General features: G+C 43.5%; 1 protein-coding gene across 1 annotated transcript in view; it reads left to right on the top strand.

Annotated features, from left to right (window-relative positions):
* The window catches only part of LOC127637589 (inter-alpha-trypsin inhibitor heavy chain H5-like), a 49,945-nt gene extending 36,751 nt beyond the window's left edge, over positions 1 to 13,194 (top strand). Inside the window, exons 12-14 of the mRNA XM_052118728.1 lie at positions 2,121 to 2,237; positions 8,433 to 8,810; positions 9,163 to 13,194. Of these exons, the coding sequence (XP_051974688.1) occupies positions 2,121 to 2,237; positions 8,433 to 8,810; positions 9,163 to 9,470 (803 nt within the window). The 3' untranslated portion in view covers positions 9,471 to 13,194. The remainder of the gene's footprint in view (positions 1 to 2,120; positions 2,238 to 8,432; positions 8,811 to 9,162) is intronic.
* Positions 13,195 to 13,201: the final 7 nt, after the last annotated feature.

Below are 13,201 nucleotides of genomic sequence, written 5' to 3'. Positions count from 1 at the left end.
CGTCTCTCAAACCACTAATTTGCTTGCGTAATTCCTCATTTTGCATCTCTGCTTTCTCATCCATTTTCGCCAGCAGTTCGTTTTTTAATGAATTTATTGCCCCGAGCTCGTGCTTTCCGCTGGTTCGCTAGCTTTAGCAGCTTTCCTCAGGTCCGGCATATTTATAAGCGGCCCAACTCGACTAACAGAATAAAAACAAAAATTCTCCCATTTTATCAATGCATACAGTGACTGTATGGCTTCAAACAACGGAAAAAGTGTATTGTTGATGAATTTTAAGGTTCATGTGGGAGAGCTCAGTTAGACACGTCTACATCTCTTCGAGGCCCAACCGGAAGTCCAGATTAGGGAGTTCTAATGGTTCCACAAAGTTTATAATATCTTCATCAGTAGACAAAGACATGGAACTATAGAAATCAAGATAGAATTCTTTAAAAACATTATTAATATCAAAGGGAAAGGTAAAAAAAGACACTCTCTACTTTATTATCTAGCCAGAAGTTTACCTGCTTTGTTCACTGACTGAAAGTATGACTGTCTTGCCCTGAATAGCCAAAACTCCACCTTCCGCGACAAAATAGGGTTATATCTGTATTTCAATCGGGTCAAATTTCTGAGGCCATCAGATAGCTTTCGGCACTTCAGCTCTGCTTCGGCACTTTTAATATTCCCTTCCAACTCCACGCTTTGGATTTTTGGATGAATGATTCGTACTCTATGATCCAACCCCTAAGAACCGCCCTAAGTGCCTCCCAAGCCATGCCCACAGAGGATACTGAGGACCAGTTGGTCTCCATATAAACATTGATTTGTTGAAATTCAGGATTTTGCAAAAGGGATACATTAAAGCAGCAACTATATGATTTATTTTTCTCTGTATGTGGCAACACCTCTAAACTCACCAGGACTTGATCTGAGACTAAAATGTTTCCAATTGAGCAATCAAAAACAGATGAAATGAGGGACTTAGAAATAAAAAAACAATATTCTAGAATAAATCTTATGGACTGATGAAAATAATTTATAATCCCTACTAGATGGGTTCAAAAGTCTCCAAATATCTGTAAGACCAAATCCCATGAAGTGTCTCTGTTGCTCTAGGGGGCTTACACATATTTGCTTCACTATGATCAAGGACTGAGTCCATCAGTAGATTAAAGTCTCCTCCTAATATTACATCATGAGGGGTGCCCGCATCTTGCAACATCCATTCAAGATCTATAAAAAAGCCCTGATCATCAGCATAAGGTGCATAAATATTAGCTAAATTCAACCTTTACCCCTGAATTTCTGATAAAACAATAATAACGCTTCCTAATTTATCTTTAATCTGTTTGAGACATTTGAATTGTAGATGTTTACTTATAAATGTAATGACTCCCCTTCTCTTACTTCAGCCAGCACTAAAGAAAACATGTCCACCCCATATCTTCCAAAATTTTCCAGCTTCCTGTGGGGAAAGATGAGTTTATTGAAGAAACACTACATCATATTTCTTACTTTTAAGAAAATAAATAACCTTCCTTCTTTTTATGGGGTGCCCCATCCTATTCACATTCCACGTGGAGTTTTCAAAATCCACTCATATTAATATTTGACTTCTTGACTTCAAAAAACAAACTCCAACCTATAGGAGGCATAAGCACAAAGAACGTGCAGATTCATCCACAAACTGTCCCAAAGTAGTGTTATTTCACAAAACACTGTTTAGCTTGAGCACATAAGTGTTTTTAATGTCTCTAACATTTTGAACAGTTATGGAACGGGGTGTATGGAATCTCACCAGTTTATGACACAAAAAGTATTAAAAACTTGCAAAGTGCCAGAGCTCGCCGTTCACACGTCCGAACTTCACATGGCGCCACAAGACTCCATTTGACAACTTTTAGAATAATATCTACCTCTGCCATTTTAGTAAATATAAATAAAATAAAATAAATATAGTGATAGAAACCATGAATATTGTAATTATATAGTCTTATTTCAGTCATACTGCCTGATATTAGACTAATGTATTGAAACCAAATTTGTGAAAGTGCCATACAAAGTTAGACAAATGGTCCATATTCAGGATGAAATTTCTTATTGTTTCTTTGTCAACTATTCTTACCTGTTTGTAGCTGATGGAGATCCTCATTTTGTGGTGGACCTCCCCAACAGTAAACTGACAGTATGTTTCAACATCAATGGAGAGCCAGGACACATCCTCAGACTGGTGACTGACCATAAACACTCAGGTAAAAAACAAGACTACTTGAAAATACCTTGTGCATCAGAGAAAACATGTTTAGTAAGAAATTATTACTCACTATTTGCTTTGTATTATTGTGGAATTTAAGGTTTACTTTAGATGTAAAATTTAGGCTATAATAGTAAGTTTGGAAATATTTAGTAAACCTTAAATGTATGCACATTTTAAGTCTTGTTAAAAAAAAGTATTTGTAAAGGTGTAAAATGTACATTATATAATGAGTTTCACAATAATTATTATATACATTTTTAAGGAATAGTTATCTCATTATTCACTTACCCTGATGTCATCCCAGATGTGTATGACTGTCTTTCTTCAGCAGAACACAAATTAAGATTTTTAGAAGAAGATCGAGCTCTGTCAGGTCCTTATAATGCAAGTACACGATTGCCAGCACATTGATGGTCCAAAAGTTACATTTAAGCATCATAAAAGTAATCCACATGACTCCAGTTGATCAATGAATGTCTTCTGAAGCAAATCGATATGTTTGTGTGAAAAATAAATCTATAATTAAAACGTTAATAACTTTTAAAAAGCACTTTCTGCCAGAAGCTGACACGAAGCGTGATGTAAGAAGAAGCGAGAATCCGGAAGAAGCGCTTATTTACAACAGAAGAACGTATGTCACGTGAGAGTTCCGCCATTTCAAACAGCATTAGAGCCCTGGATGGAAGCGCCGATTTAAAGTTTAAAATGTTTTAATTATCAACTTTGTGGCAGCGGGGGCGTGGTCAAGCGCCCGTCCGGGAGAGAGAAGCGGTAAGGGCGCTCACACCTGGGCCAAATTATGACTAACACCTGTCTCTAATTGCAGTAGAGCGAGGAGAGCGGTTAAAAAGCCAGCAGCCTCAGAGCAGAGGGAAGACGACCGTGCAAGCCAACCCAGTGCGCTTGTGTCTTTGTGTGAACTACTGTGTAAATTATTGTGAGACATACGGCAATTAAAGCCTTACCTTTTTTGTTGAAACCTTCGTTTCCTGTCCTGCTTCCCGTGAGAGTTCCACACTGGTGCTGAAACCCGGGAGAATTAATAATGGAACAGAGTCAGCCCCATAGAGTCCTCCCAGCTGGCTGAAGTCCTCCAGTCCCTCGCGACACTCCACCAGAGCCACCAACAATCCCTGCTTGAGCTCCGGCAAGACCAGGATCGCCGTTTTTTGAAATCATGCGGGCTCAAGCAGAGGACCGGCACGCCATCCGGAGCCTCCTCAGCCAGGAGGCCGCTCCAGCCGCAGCCGCGACCCCGGACACCAGCGCCACATTGCCCCCACCCGCGTTACAGAAGATGGGGCCGGCGGACGACCCAGAGGCCTTCATCGACCTCTTCGAGAGGACGGCGGAGATTTGGGGTGGCCCCAAGACCAGTGGGCAGCCCGGTTAGTCCCTCTCCTGTCCGGGAAGCACAACTCGCGGCCCAACAACTGCCGGCAACCAGCCTCCTGGCTTACGACGACCTGCGAAAAGCCATCCTGCAACGGGTTGGTCGGTCCCCAGAAGAAAGTCGCCAACTCTTCCGGGCCTTAAAACTTGAGGAATCCGACCGCCCGTTTGCGTTCAGCCCAACGGCTCCGTGATGCGTGTCGGAGGTGGCTGCTTGCGCGGGACCGCGGCGTCGAGGAGCTCGTCGACCAGGTGGTACTGGAGCAGTTTGTCCAGCGTTTGCCCCGGAAGACGGCCGAGTGGGTCCAGTGCCACCGCCCGGCGTCGCTGGAGGAAGCCGTCCGGCTCGCGGAGGACCACATGGCGGCGATTCCTAGGGCGGATGCGCCCTCTCTGTCTGTCTCCCCTTCCCCTGTGTCTTCCCCTGTTTTTTTCCCTCCCCTCTTCCCTCTCGCTCTGCTCTCTCCCCAGGGTCCGTTCCTGCCCCCCGCAGGCGTGGAGCTGCTCGCGCCCAGCTCCCCGGTCTTGGGAACACCCACCAAGCCCTTCTCCATCCTTCAGCCGCTCTCCTCCTCAGGTGGGGCGCCCGCCAGCACGGGTGCGGCCGCAGCGTCTGGGCCGGTCTGCTGGAGGTGCGGGGACCCGGACCACTTCCAGGATCAGTGTCCGCTGATGGAAATAGGGGTGGTGGTACGGGTCTCCGATGTTCCACAGACTGCCCCCGATCGAGCTGGAGCGTATCGGATTCGGTAAGAATCCAGGGGTACATACCAAGCTTTGTTGGATACCGGCTGTAACCAGACCACCATCCACCAACGCTTGGTTCAACCCGGGGCTTTGGGCTCAGCTAAACTGGTGAGGGTAAGGTGTGTACACGGGGATATTCACAAATATCCCGTGGTGACTCTGGCGATCAAATTCAGGGGAGAAAAACATAGTGTAGAGGCAGCGGTTAGTCCCGCCTCACCCATCCGCTAATTTTGGGTACGGATTGGCCGAATTTTAGAAAGTTATTGGAGGGAGTTTGTGCGGATGGGTCCTGCGCGAAAGTGAAGGGGTGTGTGATGTGCGATGCTTTGGCGGGAGGCGGAGCCAGGGCCGTCCTCGACTGCTCCGAGTGACGTGGGAAGGGGCGAGGTGGACGCCCCTCCTCTCGGGAATTCCCGGAGGGGACTTCCCTTGGAGCAGTCGCGGGATGATACCCTTAAGCACGCCTTTGACCAAGTGAGAGTAATCGATGGTCAACAACTCCGGCCGGGTGTCGCCGTCTCATATCCGTATTTTTCGCTGATCAAGGATCGCTTATACAGGGTGACGCAGGACGCCCAAACAAAAGAGGAAGTAACACAATTATTGATTCCACGGAGCCGTCGGGAAATGGTTTTCCAGGCGGCTCACTATAATCCTATGGCCGGTCACCTAGGGGAACGAAAAACACTTCTCCGTCTAATAGCCCGTTTCTATTGGCCGGGCATTGGCGGTGACGTCCGCAGGTGGTGTGCGGCGTGCCGCGAATGTCAGCTGGTAAACCCACCAGCCACCCCAAAAGCGCCTTTGCGCCCTCTACCATTAATCGAGGTCCCCTTCGAAAGAATTGGGATGGACCTCGTCGGGCCATTAGAACGGTCAGCACGCGGACATCGCTTCGTGTTAGTCCTAGTGGATTACGCGACGCGATATCCGGAAGCAGTGCCTCTGAGCAACATCTCCGCACGTAGTGTTGCAGGGGCACTCTTCAAGATAATCTCCGGGTGGGGATTCCGAAAGAAATCCTCACCGATCAAGGCACAACTTTTATGTCACGGACACTTCGCGAACTTTACGAGCTCTTGGGCATTAAATCGATTCGCACTAGCGTTTACCATCCTCAGACAGATGGCCTAGTGGAATGGTTTAATAAAACGCTCAAGAACATGATTCAGTAAATTCGTGCACGATGACGCTAGAAATTGGGATAAGTGGCTAGACCCCCTGTTGTTTGCGGTACGAGAGGTCCCGCAAGCCTCCACCGGGTTCTCCCCGTTTGAGCTGCTGTACGGGCGACGCCCCGCGGTGTCCTCGATGTCATCCGCGAAGCATGGGAGGAGGGACCTTCTAACAGTAAAAATGAAGTTCAATTCGTTCTTGATCTTAGAGCAAAACTCCACACACTGGGGCGACTAACACAGGAGAATTTGCTCCAAGCTCAAGAACGCCAACGCCGGCTGTATGACAGGGGTGCTCGGCTACGGGAATTTGCACCGGGAGACAAAGTACTCAGTATTACTCCCAACATCGAGCTCTAAATTACTCGCTAAGTGGCAAGGACCCTTTGAGGTCACCACGACGAGTGGGGGATCTCGATTATGAGGTTATACGTACCGATAGAGGGGCGCGCGTCAAATTTATCACCTCAACCTCCTGAAATTATGGAGGGAGGAGGCGGCCTCTGTGACGTTGGCCACGGTAGTTCCGGACAGGGCGGAGCTCGGACCGGAGATAAACAAAGACTACAATCTCAACACTCCGGTCACTTGTGGAGACCAACTCTCACCGCGGCAGCTCGCAGAGGTTTCTGAGTTACAAAAAGAGTTTGCGGACGTGTTTTCCCTCTCCGGGCCGTACAAACCTCATACAGCACCACATCGAGACCGAGCCGGGCGCGGTGGTGCGTTGCCGCCTCTATCGCTTACCCGAACATAGAAAGAAAATCGTTCGGGAAGAATTAGATGCAATGCTTGATATGGGCGTAATAGAGGAATCCCACAGTGATTGGTCCAGCCCGGTTGTTCTGGTTCCCAAGAGTGATGGGTCGGTTCGGTTCTGTGTGGATTACAGAAAAGTCAACGCGGTGTCTAAATTTGACGCGTACCCAATGCCCCGTGTTGATGAACTGCTCGATCGGTTAGGTACTGCTCGATTTTACTCGACCCTGGATTTAACAAAGGGTTATTGGCAGATCCCCTTGACACCAATGTCCCGCGAGAAAACAGCCTTCACCACGCCGTTTGGATTACACCAATTTGTGACGCTTCCTTTCGGTTTGTTTGGGGCACCAGCCACGTTCCAGCGACTCATGGATCGGATCCTCAGACCGCATACAGCGTACGCCGCTGCCTATTTAGATGACATTATCATCTATAGCAATGATTGGCAGCGGCACATGCAACATCTGAGGGCCGTCCTGAGATCGCTGCGGCGGGCGGGGCTCACAGCAAACCCTAAGAAGTGCTGCGGTTGGGCGTGTGGAGGTACGGTATCTGGGGTTCCACTTGGGTCATGGCCAGGTGCGTCCCCAAATTGAAAAGACTGCGGCGATTGCGACTTGCCCTAGACCTAAGACCAAAAAGGGGTGAGGCAGTTCCTGGGGCTGGCTGGCTATTACAGAAGATTTGTGCCTAATTATTCGGACGTCACCAGCCCGCTGACTGACCTCACTAAAAAGGGGCTCCAGATCCGGTCCAATGGTCGGAGCAGTGCCAACAGGCGTTTACGCAGATTAAAGCTGCACTTTGTGGGGGCCGCTTTTGCATGCACCTGACTTTTCTCTCCCTTTTCTATTGCAGACGGACGCTTCAGACAGAGGGCTGGGGGCCGTACTCTCGCAGGTGGTGGAGGGGAGGAGCCCGGTGCTGTACATTAGCCGGAAGCTCTCCTTAAGGGAGACTAAGTACAGCACCGTGGAAAAGGAGTGTCTGGCCATCAAGTGGGCGATCCTCACCCTCCGATACTACCTGCTGGGGCGGGCCTTCACCCTCTGTTCGGATCATGCCCCACTCCAGTGGCTCCACCGCATGAAGGATACTAACGCCCGGATCACCCGTTGGTATCTGGCTCTCCAGCCTTTTAAGTTCAAGGTGGTCCACAGACCGGGGTGCAGATGGCTGCCGCCGACTTCCTCTCCAGAAATGGGGGAGTGGTAGGCAGGCCGGATGACGCCCGGCCTGAGTCGGGCGGTGGGGGTATGTGGCAGCGGGGCGTGGTCAAGCGCCCGTCCGGAGAGAGAAGCGGTAAGGGCGCTCACACCTGGGCCAAATTATGACTAACACCTGTCTCTAATTGCAGTAGAGCGAGGAGAGCGGTTAAAAAGCCAGCAGCCTCAGAGCAGAGGGAAGACGACCGTGCAAGCCAACCCAGTGCGCTTGTGTCTTTGTGTGAACTACTGTGTAAATTATTGTGAGACATACGGCAATTAAAGCCTTACCTTTTTTGTTGAAACCTTCGTTTCCTGTCCTGCTTCCCGTGAGAGTTCCACAAACTTGTTTCTACATAAACCTATCGCTTCTCTTCAGATGACATTCATTGATCGACTGGAGTCACATTACTTTTATACTGCCTAAATGTGACTTTTGGATCATCAACGTGCTGGCACCCATTTACTTGCATTATAAGGATCTGACAGAGCTCTATATTCTTCAAAAAATCTTAATTTGTGTTCTGCTGAAGATAGACAGTCATACACATCTGGGATGGCATCAGGGTAAGTGAATAATTACATAATTTTCATTTTTGGGTGAAATATTTGTTTATTAAGAACAGTAAATTTGTCCTCCAATTACTCCCATTTTTTTAGATAAACTTTATGCAAGCATTCAAAGATCATACATCTCACCTTTGTTATTTATATTTTGTCTAAATAAAATAAAATTGTCTAAATATTTTATACAAGGAAAAATGTCATGCTCAAAGTTGTATTAGAATACAATTTTTTAAAAATGGGTTGTTTGGGTGAGATAGGGTGATAGGGGAGCTTAGCAATTGTTTCGTCAGAAACTTTTGTAAATCCTTTTATTAAAGTATTTTTATTTGTGTTGAATAGGTGTGACTGTTAATGGTGCACTGATTGGTGCTCCAGCCCCAACTGGCAGTCATAAAGAACAGAGGACATATTTCAGCACAATAACTATAATAGCTGATAAGCCTAATCGCTCTTACATTGAGGTGACCCCACAAAAGATTGTACTGAATGGCCGTGACCGGATGATTCTTCCTTCCAGCTCCAGTATTTCAGTTGAAACTACAAACCTGGCTGTGGTATTAATTGCTAACACCAACCTGACAGTAACCATCCAAGGGACCATCAAATTTATCATCCTATTCCACTATTACAAAAATCCAGCCCCCTATCAGCGAAATCACCTGGGCTTCTACATTGCTAACAGCAAAGGGCTAAGCAAGAATACACACGGTTTGTTAGGTAAGCACACACGTACATACTTTTGCTCTGTTCCAAAACCTATCAAGCTACCTTGTTGTCTACTACCTACATAGGCAGCTACCTTCTAAGTTAGCATCCTAACATACATTGAGACCTCATAGGTAACTAGGCAGCATCTTTACGTGGCAAGCACGCATGCATTTTGTTTGCTTAGCAAGCTAGAGATTGCTGCCTACCTTTAAAAATGGGGAGCACACCTTTGCGTTGGGAGCTCGTCTATGATTCCTTAAAATGAGGACTAGGTTGGCAGCTCACTAGGTTTGAACAGAGCTATACTATAAGTGAAACACATTGTTTACATTTTAAATGAGATCTATTGCTGTCTTCACAGGTCAATTCCTGTATGAGGACATTGGATTGACACAACTTCCTGGAAACTTCAGCATTGGTGTAGAAAACAGCACACAGAAAACACTAGGGAAAAATGTCATGCTACCCAGTTACCCTGCTCTGAAGGTGAAGAATCGAACCGTCACTGTTATAAAAAAGAGTCGACGACTCTACTCAGGAAAGCAGACAGTAGACTGCTGGTTCGCCAAGAACAATGCGGCTAAACTGATTGACGGACAGTACAATGATTATGTCGTGTCGCATCTGTTTGACACAGGGGACTGGGCTAATGGAACCAACACACACTGAGACACACACATCAACACACTGTATGCACAGTATATGATTCCATTGGTCTGAAGAGTCAAAAAATATATATATATATTCCCTAGCCATAAACATTTTGGAAAACCATAACACACAATATGCAGTATTTGAATTATATAATTTATATTCAATAATGTGTGGACATACTACTCTACTGTTTCAAATGTACAAACATGTTAGTATATACTGTATATTTTTTGTTCATACAGTAATAAGACTGTTTTTTGGTACTCGATTTATACTAATGAATTAAATATTAACAAAAAGACTGACATTGTTTAGATATAGCGCACAACAGTAGGATTACAGAATTAAAAATGTCATTAATTTTCTCCATAGATAATTTGATGTTAATGATAGCGTACAAACCTTTCAAAATAGGTCGACCATGCATGAGCTCAGAGATTAAGCCATGACATACTGTATGCTTCTGTAGAAGCCACAAAGCAAAACTTAATTTGTAAAAAAAGTGCTTTATAGCCAAATTCCCAGTGAATCACTACACTACTCATAAGCCTCAAGAGAGATCAACCAATCAGACGAGTTGCTGTTACCATGGAACCCTCGTTCTTTGAAACTCTTGCAAGTTATGCTGTTACCAAGGTTAGGGTTACGTTTAGGGGTAGGGATGCAGCGAAACTCCAAATAAACAGCATATGAATTTCAAATTTAAATTTCACAAGACCTTGCAGAACAAATGCTTATTATCATGATACTGTCAAGCTCAGTGCCTTCTCACTTCTATTTAGGGTTGCCAACTGTCCTGTTTTAGCTGGAGGCATCCAAAATTACAACTTCCCACTCCCATTTAGATTGCCAACTGGCTAAATGCTTTAGGGTGAACCCTGTTTGGTATTGAAGGGCTCAAAATGCTAGTGTCCTGTATTTCAATAGCAAAAAGTTGGCAACCCTACTCCCATGAAACATTGTGAAAGAAGTATATTACAACATTTTCATATAGTCATGTCAAACATATTATATTTTATACTAATAGGTAATGACATAAAGACAATTGAATAGCTTCATACTTTTGTTTCTGATTTATCATTCGCAAAGCTTCCTGGAATGAGTAGTTAATTTCCTTCTAAGACACATTTTTGTTGTTGCTTAGAATATAATGTTATTGTGATTCATCTGGACAATTTGTGATTTTGTAAATGCCTATTTAGAAATAGATAATGGGAAATATACTTTCAGAAACAATTGCGTAGAAGAAGTGGGTGATTACTGTTGCGCTCTATTACAAAGGATAAAAAGTGTTCATGTTGAGCAAACAACAACAGCTCTTTTATTGTCAGAACTATACAAGTGTATGTTTAGAAATGTGGCCAATCTGAGTTGACTGATGCCTGATTGCGTACAACCTGTCTGGCCCCTGTCATCAGAGGGGGTCAAAGGGTTGCCATCCCTTCCAGGTGTTCTTACCTGAGTGTACATACCTCTCAATCACTGAAGAGGTAGCCCTTTTGTACCAAAAGACTTTGTTGAATATGGTTAGAATAAAGTCAGTGTGCAGGCACATAGCTGTTGCTCTTCACATAAAAGCTCTGGAGATGACTAACCCTACTTAGGGCTCTTCAGACCAAACACGTTCTCTGCCTTGAGTGCTTTATTGCTTTTTGAAAATGGTAAGCCTATTCCAAAAATAATTTTGGACACATATTTTCTTTAAATGTTATTTTACAAGTAAATTCATTAAGTGGCATATTTCTACTAGACGTTATAAAGTAATGTTAATAGTTGACCTCTATGTGTGCTGAGCAGTTATATACACAGTAGCTAGGTGTGTAACAGATGTTTCACATCGTAGCTATTACCATATAGTGTATTCAAACATGGCTGGAATGCTGTATTGATCAAGCAGCATCCAGGACCAGAACTATTCCATTTAATAAGGAAAGTTTTGTTCAAGGACAGTTTTTTGTATTTTTTAATTTACATTTTTATGCCAAGGACCCTCAAATATGATGGCCTAGAGCAGCTGATTCCCAACCCTATTCCTGGAGGCACATCAACAGTACACGCTTTTGATGTCTCCTTAATCTAACACACCTGATTCAACTCATCAGCTCGTTAGAAAATACTCCAAGACCTGAAATGGATGCATCAGATCAGGAACAGGGTTGAGAAACACTGCCCTAGAGGGAACCCCCTTACTATCAAGGCAGCTATATATTTTCATGAACAAAGACAACATGTTGTTGGTAAAATGTATTAATTGTCTTTTAAATTGTCATTGAACTAAAGCCAAAACAATATATGGTACATTCTGAGAATATGTAATTAATCTTATGGTAACCTCTTCAACTCTGCGGAACCATTGGTGGGTTCAAAAGGGGGCACTATTTCACGAAAAATGTTTACAAGTAAAATGTTCATGTCTCTGAATGCCTAAGTCAGGCATATGGGGTATCGTTTGAAAGCTTAGATTCTGAACTTTTTAAAGATAAACATCATTTCTGCAATTTATGTTACATAAAATAACAAAATAAGGCCTGAAATCATTTGCGTTGCAAATCAGCGCCACCTAGAGGTCATGTGGTGGAAATATTGAAATGAAAATAAGTCTTTCAAAAGCACTTAAATAGACAAATTATATATCCAATGAAAGCTCTCATTCTCGGAAATATGACTGTACAGTTTATTCTGTTGCCCTAATACCACAGTTTGAAAGATTTTTCAAAGAATCACAAAGTGAAATATGATATTTGTGAGACAACAAATATAAATGTCTCTATTATGCACTGATCACTGCTGCTGTAAGCCCCAAATAGATAAAAACTTGTTCAGATGCTCTAGTGGTCCAATTTTTTAAAAAGCCTTTATTAAATCATGGTTATTGGATTAAAACATACCACAAACCGATGTACACCCAAGTAGCACTCCTTGCATGCTATGTTTGACTGAGAAAAAACTTTATATCTGCTTTTATCAAAGCCAGTTTTCTAAAACAAATTAGCTTGCTTGTGTAAATAATCCAATGTTGTACCTTAGATGTCCAGAACAGTCCAGCAGGAAATGCATGCTAAACAAATCAACAAGAAATATGTTATCGACTATTGATTATATAATGTTATACATCATTGCAAAGGGGAGGATGCTTTCTCAGCTTTCTAATGACACCTAGATTTAGCTTCTAGTCCACTCAGAGGCCAAGATATTCAATGAATCAATCAGGGTGGTGCATGAACTGAAAAATATACTGAATGTCTATGGTCGAGCACATCTGTGAGGGCTAAAATGTGTAACAGCACCACCTTCATTCATATCGGCAGGACAAATTCTTTTTTTTCTAGTATTTGCTATCATCTAGTAAACTAAAATAAGGACTTTGTAGGGAGATAGTATGAACAGAACCAGATTTACATGCTTACAAATTTAGGACTTTAAAAAAAAATAGATATTCATCATAAGATTGTAAAAATATGGAATAGTATTAATGAATATTGGAGTCTTTTTTTTATTATTTGTGGGATTTTCTGAAAAAATGTGTCAATTGTTTTTGCAATTAGTCTACAGTATGTGTAAATGTGAATTTGAGTGTGAAAAATTGCAGGCAGCAGCCCAGGAAGAGGAATGAGTTATTATTAAAAAAAAAAAAAATTATCTTTGTTTTTTCTTTTTTAAATTTTTCCCCAGACCTAAGTTTGAAAACTCAATTTGACAGGACTTTTTCATAACAATTAGGATTTTCACATTTTGAATTCAAATTC

This window comes from Xyrauchen texanus, chromosome 45 (genome assembly GCF_025860055.1).
Source record: "Xyrauchen texanus isolate HMW12.3.18 chromosome 45, RBS_HiC_50CHRs, whole genome shotgun sequence".
Taxonomy (NCBI): domain Eukaryota; kingdom Metazoa; phylum Chordata; class Actinopteri; order Cypriniformes; family Catostomidae; genus Xyrauchen; species Xyrauchen texanus.
This window is presented reverse-complemented; position numbering and strand designations above follow the sequence as displayed.